Source organism: Cydia strobilella, chromosome 23 (assembly GCF_947568885.1).
Source record: "Cydia strobilella chromosome 23, ilCydStro3.1, whole genome shotgun sequence".
Lineage (NCBI taxonomy): Eukaryota > Metazoa > Arthropoda > Insecta > Lepidoptera > Tortricidae > Cydia > Cydia strobilella.
The window spans coordinates 8,277,292-8,295,549 of NC_086063.1; the positions used below are offsets into that span (position 1 = coordinate 8,277,292).

The 18,258-nt window shown below is 36.8% G+C and overlaps 1 protein-coding gene across 4 annotated transcripts in view; it reads left to right on the forward strand.

The window, feature by feature from the left end:
• Window positions 1-18,258, forward strand: part of LOC134751875 (irregular chiasm C-roughest protein-like) — a 101,742-nt gene that overhangs the window by 72,307 nt on the left and 11,177 nt on the right. For 3 of the 4 annotated variants that reach the window (XM_063687409.1, XM_063687411.1, XM_063687408.1), the window contains exons 3-16: window positions 253-403; window positions 6,895-6,975; window positions 7,619-7,770; window positions 8,259-8,350; window positions 9,099-9,207; window positions 9,764-9,937; window positions 12,467-12,569; window positions 13,178-13,311; window positions 13,637-13,766; window positions 14,073-14,218; window positions 14,561-14,714; window positions 15,103-15,341; window positions 15,791-15,949; window positions 17,000-17,085. In XM_063687409.1, the coding sequence (XP_063543479.1) occupies window positions 253-403; window positions 6,895-6,975; window positions 7,619-7,770; window positions 8,259-8,350; window positions 9,099-9,207; window positions 9,764-9,937; window positions 12,467-12,569; window positions 13,178-13,311; window positions 13,637-13,766; window positions 14,073-14,218; window positions 14,561-14,714; window positions 15,103-15,341; window positions 15,791-15,949; window positions 17,000-17,085 (1,910 nt within the window). The remainder of the gene's footprint in view (window positions 1-252; window positions 404-6,894; window positions 6,976-7,618; window positions 7,771-8,258; window positions 8,351-9,098; window positions 9,208-9,763; window positions 9,938-12,466; window positions 12,570-13,177; window positions 13,312-13,636; window positions 13,767-14,072; window positions 14,219-14,560; window positions 14,715-15,102; window positions 15,342-15,790; window positions 15,950-16,999; window positions 17,086-18,258) is intronic. The other variant, XM_063687410.1, reaches the window with a different exon arrangement.

The following is an 18,258-nucleotide window of genomic DNA, read 5'->3' on the forward strand; positions in this document are numbered from 1 at the left end:
CTAGGCTGAGGAATTTATTATAATATTAAATATATTAATATGTCTGTGTCTTACGGAAGTTTTGTTATTCAAATTTATTATAATATAGACTAGGCTAAGATGCTTCAACATTACTTATAATAAAGCATGTCCCATGTATAGTACGAATAACTTGTTATGATACTTTGTGTTTGTGGGATAATATAGGTACGTTGTCATGTAAATGTTTTTTTTTAACCATTCATTTAGTAAAACTCCGTTTTTTGTCCCCAGGAAGCGATAGTGGGCTCAGAAGTGATACTTCCCTGCCGAGTGGAAAATAAAATCGGCGCCCTGCAATGGACGCAGAACGACTTCGGTCTCGGTACCAACAGGAATCTCAGCGGATACGACCGGTACCTCATGATCGGGAGCGACGAAGAAGGTATGTAGTTTTTACATAAATAAACATTGAATTGGAAACTTGAATTTCATCGAGGAATGGACCCGATACATAAGCTGTATATAGTGGTCATCGGGTTTATACTAAATTTTCGAAAGCTTTTGACAAAGTTAATCACGAGATCTTAGTTAATAAATTGCATAAATCGGTACTGCAGCTGTTGCAGTTTAACTGGTACCAAACTTACCTTCAAGGCGGGCCGACAATTGTGGTAATAGAAAGAACTCGGTCTGGCTGTATTATCACACTCTTCGGTGTACCACAAGGGTCTAATTTAGGGCCATATTTTTTTAGCTTATTCATTAATCTTATTACTTTTGACTGTAGTTAGTTAGATTCAAATTCCTTTGACACTCAGGTGCACTTCAACTCTTGAAGGGAATTCTGTAATATTTGTGGTTTTATTATTATTTAGACTCCCCCGCGCCCCAGCCCTTGAAGTTAATCTTGCCTTTAAATAGACTTGGCAATGTATATGACGCGATTTGACAACCGAAAGCACATAATGATTCATTTGCATGAGCTGTCGAACGTCAGTTTTGTAAGACAGTAGGACTTACGTACAATTTACAAAAATACAATAAAGTACCTCTCTGTTGCATACCTCAAAATGACATAACAACAACAGATATAAATGAAGTACTAAAGGTACTTAGAGACGAGTTTTCAGCAACTTTAAAGTGGCCTATATTTCATTTTCCTTGACCGCACTACTACACATGAAATAGTTTGTTTCAAATTAGCCGAATTAGAACTATGTAGTATGTAGGACACATGACAACTGTGTTCATTGCCAATTTTACACAAAAGCGGAATACAGACAATACAGACGACAGACGGACGTTGACATATTAATAATGGGTATAGTAGTGACGTCGGTGAGCGCTGGTGGCCTAGCGGTAAGAGTGTGCGACTTTCAATCCGGAGTTCGCAGGTTCAAACCCCGGCTCGTACCAATGAGTTATTATGTACGAAAACTACAAAATATTATTTGATATGTACCAGTCGCTTTTCGGTGAAGGAAAACATCGTGAGGAAACCGGACTAATCCCAATAAGGCCTAGTTCCCCTCCGGGTTGGAAGGTCAGATGGCAGTCGCTTTTGTAAAAATTAGTGCTTACGTCAATTCTTGAGATTAGTTGTCAAGCGAACACCAGGCTCCCATGAGCCGTGGCAAAATGCCGGGATAACGCGAGGTAGGAGAGAGAAATTAGGTACGTCGGTTCCTCCCTGCGGCCCTGACCACCGGCAGTTTGGGCTTTGCCCCGCCGCTGGCTGCTCCCTAGGTTAGGTTCTTTTGTTTGATATGTATTTAAAATCCATAATAATTATAAAACCTAATCTAAGACAAGATAAATAAGACATATGTGTTGCGATTGAGACCGTGAATTTAGAGTGAGGTACTAAAGGGAGAGGTGAATGAAACGAATGATAAATGAATTGATTGTCACATACTCGTAGGTTAAAAAGTATGGAGATGAGAATTCTAAATTTAAAATAGCGTTGACAGTTTCATGCCTATAGACGATGTTTCTGTGTGTGGCCTTTCATTACAATGCGATATTATGTTTGTGACTTGTTTTAAAACAAAAAGCGTATTTTTTTTACATTAGCTCCTTATTTTTCTACCATGTTAGCGGCAAACAAGCGTACGGCTCGCCTGATTGCAAGTGATTACCGTGGCCTATGGACGCCTGTAGCTCCAAAGGTTTCCCATGCGCTTTGCCGAAACTTTAGATATCTATACACTCGTGTTTTCAAAAACGCCAACTTATGTAGTCCTTCAAGAAAACTTGGCCATGGCGTTGATTCCTCAACCGGAGCCCTGTAAATTTGTATTTTTTTTAATCACTCACGAAACTCAAATTCAAGTAATTTCTAACTGACATGCTCAAAAATGTGTTGGCACATACCTTAAATACCGTACTTACGCGAATCTTGTTTATGTGAATATATTTGGCACACGCAGAATCTTTACGCATTAGATATTTAGGTAAATTGCCCTGTTTTCATTTTTATAGCAGACGCACTATATGCATAGGTAGTTTATAAATTGAAAACTTTATGCGAATGTGTCCCCTACGAAGTAGACTTCAAGATATATCGTTGTGTATGTCTTAAGGCTAGGGAAATGAAAATTCAAAAATGACCAGAATTTAATTATTTCATACTTTAAAGCTATAATTTCACTCAATCGTAACGAATTTTATAAATATAATTTTTAGGTTTTGATTAAGAGTAACACATGTACATGTACGGACAAGTACGAGCGAAATGCACGATAACCTAATGACATCAGTTAGGTGCCATTTCGACCATCTAACATGAATTACGTTCTCGCGCCGCTCGCGCGCCAGTCCATACTTGAAGCACAGAAAGTAATAGTATTATTTTACAGAACGGCCACGCACCGCTCCGCCCCGACTCGAATTACCTCGCCCCGCGACACCAGATTGACGGCCGTTTGCCGGCCGCTCAGTACTATTTTTAAGCAACTTACTCACACTATGACGCATGCCGCGTGTACAGACGTGCCGTTCACACATAGAAACGCATCGATTTTTGATGTAGCAGGTCTGATATCAGTGTACGTTCGTATTGGCCTAATTATACTATCATCATCATTCAATTTAAGAGCTGTGGGCTCTTGTCGGTGCAGCGTGATGGAGTTGTCTCCACCTTGGTCGATCCGAAGCCAGCCCCTTAGTATCCTGGTACGACACGGCCCCTGCATGCTCCTTTACTTGGCTCATATAACTTTTTCTTGGCCTTCCCCTACCTAAAAAGAGTGAAGGAAAAGAGATGTATAATGACCATTATTAAGAATAGGAGAGGAAAAATGATCGGCCACCTTACGCCACGACCAATTCATCAGGAACATCATAGAAGGGAAAATAAACGGAATTATACTATGTAGATACGATAATCGAACTATTAGTCCTATACAAAGTGTGCCTGTCTCAATAGCTGACTACAAAGCATGTCAAAACTTGCCATTAGCTTAAGAAGCTCTTTCTATTCATACTGTTAAGACTGTCCGTTGTCTACGATACTTAGCAACTTAATTGTTTTATTAAATACTAGCTTCTGCCCGCAACTTGGTCTGCTTCGAATGAAGATGATATTGATGATGATTGATAAAAAATATACTATGTCCTACCCCGGACCTTAAATTGTCTCCATAAAAAGTCGTCTAAATCGATTCAGCCGTTTAACCATGGGGAGGTAACAGACAGACCGACAGAGTTACATTCGCATTTATAATATTATAGTCGGAATCACAGATCCATAGCTAATATATTAGGTATGTCTAAGACAAATTCGTGCTTTTAATTTAATAGCTTAGTTAGTTAGTGCTAGTAGTGTTAGGTGGATGGACTGTGTGAGAGTGATATGAAACGAACGCAAGTGAATGATGAGATGACGGGTAACGTCTCTGTTACCTAGTGCATAATTGTTTTTCATTGTATTTTCTAGGAAACGTTCGTATTTATCATGCTACTTCAGTCAACCGCAGTACTGTACCGAGACTGACTGAAATAGCATGACGCGTTCGTACGTTTCCGTGAAAATACGATGAAATACAACTAATATATTTATGCACTATATCTGTAGGTACACATAACATTAGTAGAAAGTGAACTTATCCATTTTAGGGACATAATCGAATTAACCTTCTGTCAATTGAGGAAGAGTCGGAATCAGAGTTGTGTCCGGGAACGTTCCCCATACAAAATAGGGAACGTTCCCGGGAACGGCACAACTAGTCGGAATTACGCATATTTTTGCTATGGTAATTATATTAACCTAATTACCAAACTCTTAATTTTAAACCGTCTATTTTTGTTTTAAAGCTTCCGCAATTGTTTAGCCAGATAAAACATTTCCCAACCTTGACTACACATACAATATAATACGTAGTAACGACCCTTGAGAACTCATTCATTATGCACCTTATGCAATTACAACTAGGTATATATTTGAATGGATTTTCAAATGTAGTTGCTGCACTTATTTATGATGATTTGATGAACGAGTGCCAAGTCGAGGTCAATGATCTGAGGTTAATAATATGTGTATGAGATTTTTGAGATGTGCAATGTATGAAAATAAACCGTTTTTTGTGCGTGGCGCCTCGTTGGCGTAATATTTAGCGTAGAAATGTATGATGCAGTCGGTACTTTTAGGTTTTACTTTTAGGAACTTTATTTTTGTCTTATCTCTGTTCGCTATATATATGTAAATCTTTATTTCTCTCATAATTATTAAAATTATGTAACATTTGAAATGATAAAATGATGAATGATAACCACAGAGTGGGTGCCCCATGAGTCAAACCGGGGATCCGGCAGACCTCGTCGGCGATGGCGGGATAACTTGGACTCCTTATTGAGTGACTGGCCAGATGTAGCTCAAAACCGGGATGAGTGGAAGAAGAGGGGGGAGGCCTTTGCCCAGCAGTGGGACACAATAGGCTCGTAATAATAAATAAAATATCTCAAAGCTCGAAAGCGATACCGTCCGACATTCGTTTACTGTGACAGGTGATCGGTGATCACTTGATGCTTCTATAGAAAACGAAGTGTCGGACACCTCGGCCCGGACCCGGACAGTTCTAGCTTGATTATGATGATGATGCATTTCTGTTATACTCATTAGGGACATAGGGCTCGCAGAAGAATCCTCCATTTGTCACGATCTTGAGCGGCTACTTCCAGCACTTAGCCTCTTTCTCAACTGATCGCCTCCATGTAGTACACCGCCTTCCCGACCGTCTACTGCCAGTCGAATGTCAGCGGAGACCCTGCTTGGCCAGATGGCTGTCCGGCCTACGGACGGTTCGGAGTTCTAGCTTGAGTCATCATTAATACGAATAACGTTAACTTTCCTTTCCTTTGATCTAGACGGATAAAATTCGAAGAAAGGTGTCGAAAAATTATGTTTTCGCGTTGTCCGTGATGACGAATGATTTTGGAAGCAATTCAGCTGAAAAAACTTGGCACGGTTTGAAATCATTTACATCACCTGATTAAAATTTAAGAATTACCTTTCGTGTTAAAATTTTGGAGATAACGAATTTTCTTTCTTTCTGGGCATAGTGCTATCAAAAACGATACTAACGAAAGAAAGTGCCACAGTGACTACCTGATTTTTGAGGGAAAAATTAAAAAATAATCGATAATTGAGTTTATCGATCGATATAGGAACTTCCTAACCGTCATTACGTTTTGCCCCAAATAATCCGATTTCTGGTGACCATGAAACAAATTTAAAAAAATACTGCTATTACTTTCGCGTCACGTTTAGATTTATTTCATCAAAACAATTTGAATGGTTGTGTTTGAAAACAATTAAATAAAGCTTGCGTTACTTTCTGATACCATTACGTAAATTTAATAGTGAGAAACGAGTACTGTATATGTTATTTGTCATAAAAATGAGTTATACTATCACGAGAGATTTTCTATCATTAGTCACTATTTTGTCGTATTTCTATTATCTCGCGTCAATAACGTGAGAAAATAGTTGACAGTGATAATTCGAGATTAAAATGGAAATATTACCACTTTCATTTGGCTTAACAGCAGAGTAAATTTCACTTGTAGTTAGGTGCAGTGGATACTAGCTATAAGTACGTGAAACATAAAGATAGTTTAAATTGTTTAGGTAGAGTTATATTTGGTGCACGTACCATTTTACTAGGAAGCGTAGGAGTAGCAAAACAGTAAAAGTATTCGTTATGCGAGCTGAAATAGAATAGATCTGTGATGATTTAAGGTGAGGAAGATTAGGTAGGAATAGTTTTGAAACGTATTTACATTCACATATTTATAGTCTATCAAGCAATTTCCGTCAGTAGAAAAAAGCGGCAAATTTAAAAAAAACTAGGCGTGAAGGGTTATCCTCCCACAGAAAATTTGAATTTCGCGCCTTTTCTACTGACAATGTTGTTTGACTGACGTGAAATCAAATGAATGTGGTCGATACAAGATCTTTTCATTCCGTTATCATTGCTTTTTATGTGTGATCTCAACTGGTGCCGACACCTGTACTTGTATTCGCAAGGCAAAAATCTTGTTTGCGAAAACAATGATATCAATCACGTAGTCCCTACCAAATTTTAATTAACCATATAAATTATACATATATGTTACATTGTAGCAGATAATTTATTTTAAAATTATAAAATATACCTAATATTTACCCAGGTACCTACTATTGTATTTATAAATTATGGTCAAGCTATTAAATCACACAGACACAGGTTTCACTGGTCGTGGTCGCGGCTAACTTAGCTGCTGCTGTTAGCTGCGACCACGACCAGTGAAACCTGTGTCGAAACGTCGGTAAATAAAGGTAACAAAATAAATTCGCGATAGACCCGTTTGTAAATGTGATTTAATATGTGTTCAAACCGAGAAAGTTTTAAATGTTATATGGTCAAGCTGTTAAAACTGTTTTTATTGTTACAGGAGATTTCTCCTTGAAGATACAGAACGTGACTCTAGAAGACGATGGGGACTACCAGTGCCAAGTGAGCTCGGGTTTGAATGGTAAGTTTTTTTTAGTTAGGTCAATGTAGTAAAGACCGGCATATAAAGTTCTTGCAGGGAAAACCATCATAGGGCTTGCCTTTTCTTCGAAAGCTCTTGATCTTTCGTATTTGTATACGCACACATAACCAAAAATGAAGTGCTTTACTTCACTCTTTCTGCTCTACCGACTAAAAAGACAGAACTTTTCCACGTTAAACTTAGTTAAAAATTAGTGAGATTAAACGTGCAAAGCTGATCGCAAATGGCGAAGCAGTTAAAAGAGTTCCAAGTGACTGGTGAGATTTTGTAATATTAAATGCTAGATTTTTAAATAAGAAAGATATATTATATCATCAAGGTGAAATGCTTCAATTTTTTTTGTTTTGTCCTTAATGTCCCTATTGATACGAACTCAAGCTCATACCAATGAGTATTTTGGGATGAACCATATCACATTATACAAGGATATTTACCATCAGTTTGGTCCGGTGACTGAAAATAATATACCTACAAGGAAACTGAACATAACTATGTACCTAGTACTTTGTGTGATGATAACGGAACCATCAAAGTCTTAGAACTTTTATGGTTCCGTAGAGTCACTTTGAATTTGTCCTTTGAAAAAAACAGCAGGATTAATCCTTGCTTTCTTTGTCTATAGGTGAACCCGCCATACGTTCCCGCTACGCCAAACTAACAGTGTTGGTAGCACCGAATCCACCTAGGATCGTGCAAGGCGCCTTTATAGATGCTACTGAGGAGCAACCAGTAGATATTGAATGCGTGTCGGTTGGTGGAAAACCTGCGGCTGAGGTAAGAAAACACTTATCTTGTTTGTAAAGTTCTTCTGTAGTGTGTATGCCTCACCCACACACAAGCATACACATCATAAATATCCTGAATCATGAAGCATATATTTATGCTTAGGATTTATACGTCCTGGCAGGGTCGCCATGTGATGTGGTGATTATATCAACATCATAGCAAGCAGATTTTTCTCCTAATCACCACATCACACTTATTTATCCTGCGTTATGCCCCAAACTAGTGTTTGATCTAAACTCCTTGGGGTTACAGACTCTCTCCTACTAATTTTAATGAGTAGGAGCAAGTTTTTTCCACGTGGTCGAAAACGACCCAATAGGCATAGAATAAATAAATAAATATTGTAGGACATGAATAAAACGTCAAATTCGAATTGTGACACTTAAACTATACCTTGGCGCTTTAAAATACTATCATTGGCCCCATTTTTATAGGAAACAGCATACTGAAATGTTCTCTTATTTTTTTTAATTCAGATCACGTGGGTCGATGGCAACCAACAAGTAATCAAGAAGAACGTAAAAACATCGGAGGAACTGTTACCAGACGGCCAAAAGTTTAAAACCAGGTAAATACATGTCATTTTGAGTACATTGGGTCACACAAAAAAGTCATGTAATTTTAAGGTAAGTATTGGATTGCCGGTCCCATATTGGGATACCCTCCTCCAATTGAGGGGAGATTTAAATCTTCTCGGGGCAGAGGTGTAGGGTTAGAGCCGGCGTAGCTTTATTTGACGTTCATAAGCGCATGGTAATATGCCTCCCTGAATAATAAACTATCTTTATCTTATCTTATATTGATAAGAACGGTGAGAATTGAGAGAAAAACATTTCTTATGATTTTTCTAATATCTAAATTTGTCCACGTAATCCATTACTTATACCTACTACAAAATAGTTACGTTATTTGTTTGATGAACCAGTAAAATCCAAAATATTGACTTAGGGTATTTAATTATTCAAGATGTAATATTGTCTTCGGTTACCGCGATAGTTATCTACCCATGAACTAAAACTATGAAAACGGATTATATCGCGTGTATTTAATTTATTTTTTGAATTTATTTATTTACTGAAGGGTTCGAAACGTCGGGATGTATTATAAATTCAATATACGCGATATAATCCGTTTTCAGTTTTATTTTATTCAAGATGTATTTATAACTTGTACTTAATACCTTAATTTTAGCCCTTCAAAAGCATCCTCCGTTTCATTTAAATATATAATTTAAACTGTCTCGAAGTTTGTCTGGCAGATTAGCGGGTTACTGATAAATTCACGCCACTAAAACGTTAACGCAATAACTGTCACAGGTCCATATTGCGGTTGACCCCCAGCAAGGACCACCACAAGCAGACAATCACCTGCCAGGCGCAGAACACCGCCGACCGAGCCGCTAGGATGGCCACTGTTTATATCGAGGTAAGCGCCTAACTAAAAGAAAGCAAAATTTAATTGGTTTAGCCCAAGCCTCGGCAAACTTTTGAGGAGAACCAACAGCAGATATTGCCAGAATCTCAAAAAGCCCCAAATGTATGATTGTGGTTAAATTAGATTAATTCTACTTTGCTGATGCCTAATCTAGCTGCTAAATTATGATGCATTGAAACGAACAGGAAACATCTGAAAAAGATTAGGTCTTGTACCTTACTACAAACCATGAAAATAATTTACTAGTATTAATAGAAAACTTGACGTATTTTATTTATTTTATTTTTATTTATTTAAACTTTATTGCACGATATAAAATTGTACAAATGGCGGACTTTACTTTACTAATTATTATCAGTGTATCTACTCGTAGTAGTACAATTACTTACTTTTATACATCCTACTGCTGAGCCTTTCGCATTTTACAAACGGGTTTACGTTATATTCCAATCGCTAGCTGAATGAGAAATTTTTGGATTTGGGATTTTGGAGGACCTTTGAAATACTTGGCCCACACTCACGAATGTTTTAACTATTTTTTAAACAGGTCAGATACGCCCCAAAAGTGAAGCTCTCAATCAGCTCGGGCGCCGTGGATGGGCGTTTCCCTGAAAGCTCGGAGGCACGACTGAGATGTGAAGTAGACGCTAATCCAAGAGCCCAGGTGTACCGGTGGTATATCAACAACAGCCCAGTCGTTGGAGATTATACTGAGGAAATGGTAAGTCTTATGCTTATTTGTATGTTTCTTTCTTATCTCTCTCTCACTTTCCCTGCCTAACAGAGATGCGAAGCATGGGCCAACCCAAGGGCCTAGGTGTAATGGTAATACATCATCAATTAGTCCTCATAATTGTAGTCATTTCGCGCGGCGTGTTCCGATTCTTCCTTTCTCCTTCCTTCCATCCTTGCTTCCTTCCTTTTCCTTTTCTTTCCTCCTTCTTAAACATCGGTAAATGGTGCTAGTGATGTGGTGCATCGGTAAATGTTTTATTCTGATTTCTGATTTGTTTTTTTTTTTATAAATGTCAGGATTGTTCAAATGTTTCAAAATTTCTATTTTGACGACCAGTCTGGCCTAGTGGGTAGTGACCCTGCCTATGAAGCCGATGGTTCTGGGTTCAAATCCCGGTAAGGGCATTAATTTGTGTGATGAGCACGGATATTTGTTCCTGAGTTATATATATATAGTTGTCTGAGTACCCACAGCACAAGCCTTCTTAAGCTTACTGTTACTCAATTTGTGTAATAATTTCCTATAATATTTTATTATTATTTATTAGTTATTATTTATACTGTTTATTATGTTGTCTTAAATAAATGGATTTATTATTATTATTATAACGCGAAATATTTCTTAGAAGCTTTTGTAAGTTCTTCATCGCGCTATTTGTTTCAAATGCCATTTTTTTTAGGTATTTCCTATTTCTTTATTTTTCTTTTTTTTCTTTGACGTCTTCCTTTTTTGCTTTCTCTCTTCTTTCTTTCGTTCTAAGCAAAATTCATTTTACCAGGGACTAGACACCATTAGTCGTATCACTTAAACGTTACAAAACGTACCGTTACAAACGTTACAAAATAAAACTAGCCAATTAAAAGCCAACCGCGCGAAATATCCACTAGATTATCCAATTACCGTTCTTTATGAGCAACGAGTGCGTTCATTTTTCAGCGGCGCATTTATAGTTTATGCATGAACGGCTGCAGTATGGAGCTTTACACAGAGAGCGAAGATATCAGAGTAACAGCTTAAAGGGGCCCACTGATTACCAGTCCGCCGGACGATATCAGCCTGTCAGTTAGAACAAAAATTGACAGTTTCGAACAACTGACAGGCCGATATCTTCCGGCGGACTGATAATCAGTGGGCCCCTTTATAAATGTGCTGAGAATTTCATAACAAAAAAAACTCACACTTCGTGAGGTAGATACTTCTTTATCTAAAACGTTGCTTATTTTGAATCTACGTCTAGTATTATATTATAATCATATACATACAATGTAATGTATAGTTATATATAAATACATAAAAAAACATCCATAGCTCAGGAATAAATATTTCTGATGAACATACAAATAAATATTTACCAGGATTCGAACCCGGGACCTCCCTGTTTTGTAGGCAGGGTCACAATTACACTACCAGCTAGGCCAGGAGGCCGTCAAACCAGTAAAACCTTCAACTCTGTTTGCATGTCTATTTGAGGATTGGAGGATTCTAATTCTAACAGTTGTCACATAATATTTGAGCTGTAGGCCTAGCACGTGAATGGTGCGACAGTATCTTGCGGCGAGATAGACTACCTGTCTTTTTCTAACTATGTTAATGAAAGAGGAATGGGTAGTCTAACTCGCCGCAAGATACTGTTGCGCCAATCATGTGCTAGCCCGGTTGGTGTGCAACCTCTCGCCTATGTACAGTATTTCTCATCACGCTCATTTATATGTGTCGTTTTCAAGCAAAAGGTACCACATTTTCGCTAGCCATAAGGACGCTCTGACAGGTTTTTCGTATAAAGATACAAGCAATTCTCTTTCTTATGGTAAGCGACGATGTGGTACCTCTTGATTGAAAACGTCACATATTAAAGCTGTTGCTCTGATACTTCAGTTCTCTGTGACCCGACGTGGAACTGCTAAGTTAACTCCGGTGGGTTAAATTAAAATGGTTGTTTTAACCGGCACTTCTGGGAAAATGTAGTTTTGGCTCAACATTTCCTTTGTATGGCGAATTCGAGATGATATTTAATAAAGGAATTCCTTGACAGTTATTTAATTACAAGTTCCACGAGATGATTCAAATGATATTTCAATTTCTTTATTGTTGGTTGTATACAAGTAATAAAATGTTCTGAAATGGTTGTGGTCATTAAAAGGTGGCCCAAAAATAAGTATAGAAAGGATTTTTAGGATAACCTTTGTACTTAATATTTTTTTTCAAAATGGTGTTAAATATAATGTATTATTAATACTACGAGAACAACAATTCAAATTTTATTATGAAGGCAATATTGATGACTACTAGTATAAAATTACTACGTATTAGTAAAGAGAAAAATAAATCCAAAGTCAATGGATCAAGAAATAAATATTGGTTCTAAAAACGTAATATTAAACGCCAGTTTTCCTTCAAATAATATTGATTAAATTGATGTTAGACGATTTTTGATTATGATCAAAAATCGTCTAACATCAATTACAAACACATTGTAATATGTTACAAAGTAATCTATTTCCTATTTGTCCTTAGATAATCTTCAATGTAACGAAAAAATACCATAACGCAGTGGTAAAGTGTGAAGTCAGCAACTCTGTGGGGAAAAGTGAAGATACTGTTACGTTAGATGTTACATGTAAGTTTATTATTAGGTAGTGATAATGAAATGAAATAAAAAATCTTTATTTTCAGGCAATACAATGTTCATACTTAGATAAATACCTTAAAACTATCTTTTTTTTTTCAATTCATTACATTTCACAGCATAACAGTTAAGTATTTCAAAGCACTGTGAAACTAATATACATTTCATACATATAATTATTACACAATTCAACATAATCACAGTTATAGGTAACGTACATTAATATGAGAAAAAACAATGCGATTGCGATTTGTGTAACAAAGATAAATTACACGGTATACTATCATCTGGATTCGATGTATAATATAGATTTAGATTTACTTCGTTCAGAAATCTTACAGAAATGTATAATTTTGCACTTAGGTATGTCGATACGATACAAACAATAATTGAAAAAGTTATCTTACTTACTGACATAGCTAAATTAAAAAAAGACAGAAAGTGGACTCAGAAACGAGATGATAAAACAACAAAACCTCAGTTTGAGTATATTACAATCTAGTAACAAGTAGTCTTAAGACGACTGTTGAAAGAAAAGTACAGGCGTCGATAAAACATTGAATCAAATAGATTTTCTCTGACATAAAACTTATTTTTAGATCCACCAGTCTTCCGTTCAAGGCCCCGCGACGTCGAAGCCGACGAAGGTTCGACCGTCAGCCTCCACTGCGATGTGGACGGCCAGCCCAAACCCGAGATAAAGTGGGTGCTTCACGAGCCTGGTCGGATCGCGGTAAGTGACTACCATGCTTTTACTACGTTAACTACGTAAAATCTCTGTCTACTTTACTACAGAATTTGCTCCAAATTCGATTAATTATTATATTGTGGTATGTTATTATTCGGCTGAATAATATTTAAATCAATAATTTTGCAATTAATAAAATAAATAAGAACATAATCTTATCGATATTTGCTTTAACAATAGGGGAAAGAAAACTAAAAGGATTTAAAAGTACCTAGTCAAATGGGATCATGATTTTTGGTTTATATATAGTTTCAATATTAGTACAATATACGTATTTGACATATTTATGTGAACTTGACACACATTTCAGCAGCCTAAGGGGTCCGAACCGACCCTAAAGATAAAGAGAGTAGACGAGCAATCTGCAGGCAGATATGTCTGCATTGCTAAAGTGGAAGGATACAACGAAATCAGGAGCGAAGCTACGGTTTTCATTAAAGGTACGTACTCGTTTTTGTTTTTCGTTTTAATATTGGCCAAAAAGTATACTTATAAAGACACTTTCTCTGACCTTCTAAACAAAGAATTTTCCGATCTTCAAGGGGAACATTAACTGCTCTTCAAGAGCATCATCTGATTTTGATTTTTGAACGAATCTCTTTTTCTTATTCGTCGTTTTACTCTAGAGTGGCCGTGGTCATCATTTTAGCGCTTGGTTACGACCACATCGCCAATCCTCTTTGTCTAGTTTATTTCAGATTTTCTTTCTGTTCTTAGTTTTATTAATTTAGTTTTCTTTTTTCTAGGACCGCCAAAGATTCTTTCCAACAGGACACAATTTGGTGCAGAAGGGGAGATGGTGACGATAGAGTGTGTCTTCCTTAGTGTTCCTAAATCTTTCGACATCATATGGTACTTTGAAGGTCGAGAAATCAAGCCTATAGAGAATCCGGTAAGACACTTGATATTACTTCACTCTTTCCTTCTTTAACTTTTATGATTTGATCAACGCAAATTTATTTTGATATTTATTTTAACCGTCGGCTTTGCGGTTTCAAATATAATATTACTCAAATCTACAATTTCTTTTTTTATTTCCAAGCGTATATTTTTAAACTCATTGATAATTCCATTTACCTACTTCATTCATTCCATTTACTTTAAAATACCTTACACCTTATTTCTCGTTTAGCACATTGGTTGCCAGGTGGAGAATGCCTTTAGGCATTAAGTCCGCCATTTGTACATAGTATATGATGAATTATGCAATCCAAATAATTTTGTTTTATTTTAGGACTACGCGCCCTTCGAACAAGACCTGGGTGATGGAATAGTGAAAGCAAGTTTAGTGATCAGAGCGAGTCAATCGAAACATTACGGGCTTTACAACTGCAGTGTCACTAATGATATTGGGAATGCTAATGCTGGAATCACACTTAAACCTATAAGTAAGTTTATATTAATCTTTAATTATGAATTAGGTATTGATTTAAATTGAAAATTTTGTTTATAATCAATAATATACTAAAGAGAGGAGAGCCATGTTAGGAGAAATTATGATCGAACACTTAAAACGACAAGAGAGGCAAAAAAAAATATAAATTTAAGAATTTTGCATTGAGAAGAAACGACTGAAAAGAACAACACCGACAAGAGTTTCTCAGTTAAATTTTAATAGCCTTCACCCACCCACCGTACCAATACCATTACCACCAAATATACCATTGCAATTTTTCATTACTTTTTGTTTTGACTGATAAATGCAAGATTCAATTAGCGTTTTTATTTATATTTTTAATTACAGTTACAAAATCTTATTGTTCATCATCCTTTCAGAAACCTTACCTCTCTTCATAATCCTCATTGGAGTCACATCAGGCATCATCGTCTTCTCCGCCTTCATTATTCTCCTGGTCATCTGCAACAGGAGAAGGAGACAGAATAGTCAGCAGATGAGCGAGAAGCCAGATGTTACTGTTACCACTTGCGATATGTATAACAAGGAGAGCGATAGGAGCTCGAATATTAGCGATTTGAAGTTACAGTTGCCTCATGGGGACGGTAGTTATGAGTTGGTGAGTAAAGATCCTTAAAGCCTTCTTGTACATATAAATTCAAACTACTTCTCACGAAAGTTTAATTAGCAGCTTAACGATTCATTTTCTTTTAGAATCTTAAATTGTTTAATACATGTTTAAGAAGCGATAGCCTTTATCTATGTATGTCAAAACACTTAATAAGAAGGACAAGGTTAGCAGAGGCACTTAAATGTTTTTCTGCTAATTTAGGTATAATTTCTCATACCGACTATATTACTTGCAGTTTAAACGTGTCACTCATGTAATTTTGGTCGATTATCGCTCGAAGTGTTGATTTTGCTCCAGTTGATGATTCTCGAAACCGTTCGAAACATTTCGAGCGGTGAACGACTAAACTCACGTTTAAAGATAATTTCAATATATTCGAGTTTTACGTGTAACTTTTCTATCAATTTGTGTAATAAAATAATAAATCTCTTTCTCAGGACTACACCAGCTCAGACCGATCCGACTCTAAACTACAGTCAGGCCTGCCATTGGCCGGGCCTGTGACTCTACCGAGCATACGACTGGACGATCCTCTGATGCAGTTCAGATACAGCAACGACTATTCCGATCCTGCTTACAACGAAAATTATTATAAGGTAAGTTTCTTTTGCAAGTTGGAAACTATTAAAAAGAAAAGGGAAAATATCGATATCTCGATCAATCTATTCACATTTTAGAAAAATGCCTTAATAACACGACGCGGCGGCGTGCATGTAGTGCACACCAATAAGCGGAAGCGAGCGACCGTATCATAACTATATTAAAAACAACAGATTTTAAAACCGCTCCATCAGGTCGGCTAAAGTCGGTTTCAGGGATTAAATAATTCTTAGAGCTAAGTATTATTTTGTTAATTGAGATATTAAATCAGACTCCATAATTACTTTCTAGGCCTTTATTGAAGATTTTATTTTATTACCTGCGCGGAAAATTAAATAAGACTTTCTATATTATGGCAGAAAAATGTTGACTAAACCTTTTAGATGATTTCTATTTGTTTTTTGTTCCATTGAAGAACATTAGAGGACTTGCGTATGTATGTAGACTAGCGTTGAAATTGTTGAAAAGCTCCGTAAGCATCTCTTTAAAAAATCTCATCATTGCTGTAAATAAAAGATTATGACTATCATACGCCATTGATACTCGTACTTAGTTAAATCATTTACAACACAAACAAATAACACAAACCTCATGGCATAGCAGAGCTAAAATCACAAACATATTCCAATATGTGTACAATTATGCTCACGACCCTACATCTGACCAATTAATCCAACAATATACATCTGTAGCAAATTAGAACTTACCAATTGCTAAACACTCTGAACAACCCTTATAGTTACCAACTCCAGAATCAAACCAAACAAACAATTCAAAACATCCTATCTACCTTCACTGTTTATACAAATTTGGACTTTAACTAGAAATTTAACGTCCATTTTCCAAACGCAGCTTCTCCTGATTCAAACCAAATAATCAACTATTCAAAACATCCCAACAGCCTTCACTCTTTCTGCAAAATTCAACTTTGACTTCAGCAATATAAAGTACATTTTCCAAAATTATTAGTATAGTCACAATCGCCCCCGAAACTTTGACCGCAAGCTTGTTGACGTGCGCAGCTGACACGATGCCTTTGTTTGCAGAACCCGGGTGGGTATGTGTATGACTATCCGCAGGGATACGCACCGCCGAACAACCTGCGGGTACAGTCGCCGGAACCGGCTAACAGGTTAGTGTGGAATTTGATTCGTACATGGGAACTGGAAATGCTGAGAGTATTACTATAGAAGCATCGTAAAAGTACCCAACTATAGTACAGTACAACTATGGCCCTATGTTATTCTTAGTTTTTTCTTTCATCTATAAACATGTTTTACTATCGACATTCAAATAATAGTCATATCTTGAACGAAGATATTTAGAATAATCTTTGATCATACTTTAGAGCTTCTGGACCTTGATACTTGGGTCTATAGGAAAGATAAATTATGACTTTCTCTTCCTTGCATCATCATGACTGAGAGACGTTAACGACTGTGGACACTATTCAGTTAAAACAAATTTAACAAGTACAAAGGCAAACTTGTCCTTCCGAGGGATCTCTTCAATTATAATATTTTAATGACCTTACTAACAAAATATAGTGCCCGAAAAAGTGAGTCGTAATACAAAACACCAGGCAGTTACTGTAATGTTAGGCAGGTAACTAAAATTTATACGAAATTTTAGTATTTACTTCCTTACCAAGTTCATTATTAATATTTTCTTAAATATTTAGATTTGTATTTCGAAACGACAGTTCAATATATGAGAGCCATTATGATTCGATCTCATATTATTCTAAACAGAATCACAAGTTCTGGTTAGTCTTCAAGAAGATATTTCACTTCTACTCATCATATTATTCATATGGGTTATTATTATTATTACGAGCCTATTGTGTCCCACTGCTGGGCAAAGGCCTCCCCCCTCTTCTTCCACTCCTCCCGGTTTTGAGCTACATCTGGCCAGTCGCTCAAAAAGGAGTCCAAGTTATCCCGCCATCGCCGACGAGGTCTGCCGGATCCCCGGTTTGACTCATGGGGCACCCACTCTGTGGTTATTTTGGCCCACAAGTCATTCGGCATGCGGCAGACATGACCAGCCCATATGGGTTAATAAAATTAAATAACAAGATAACTACATTTTCATAGTAAGTTCAAAGTTTTCCACGAAACCACAACTATTTTTACCCTTCCCGTACAAAGACATTTCCACAGGCCATTATCCCAAAAACCTACCTTAAGTGTTAGGTCCAGCCTCATTCACTTTATTATTTTCACTCCCACGTGCCGAAAACCCACTTATTGTGTCTCTCCACAATAAACTTGCTAAAGTGCCGCACGGTCGACATTCAAGCAAG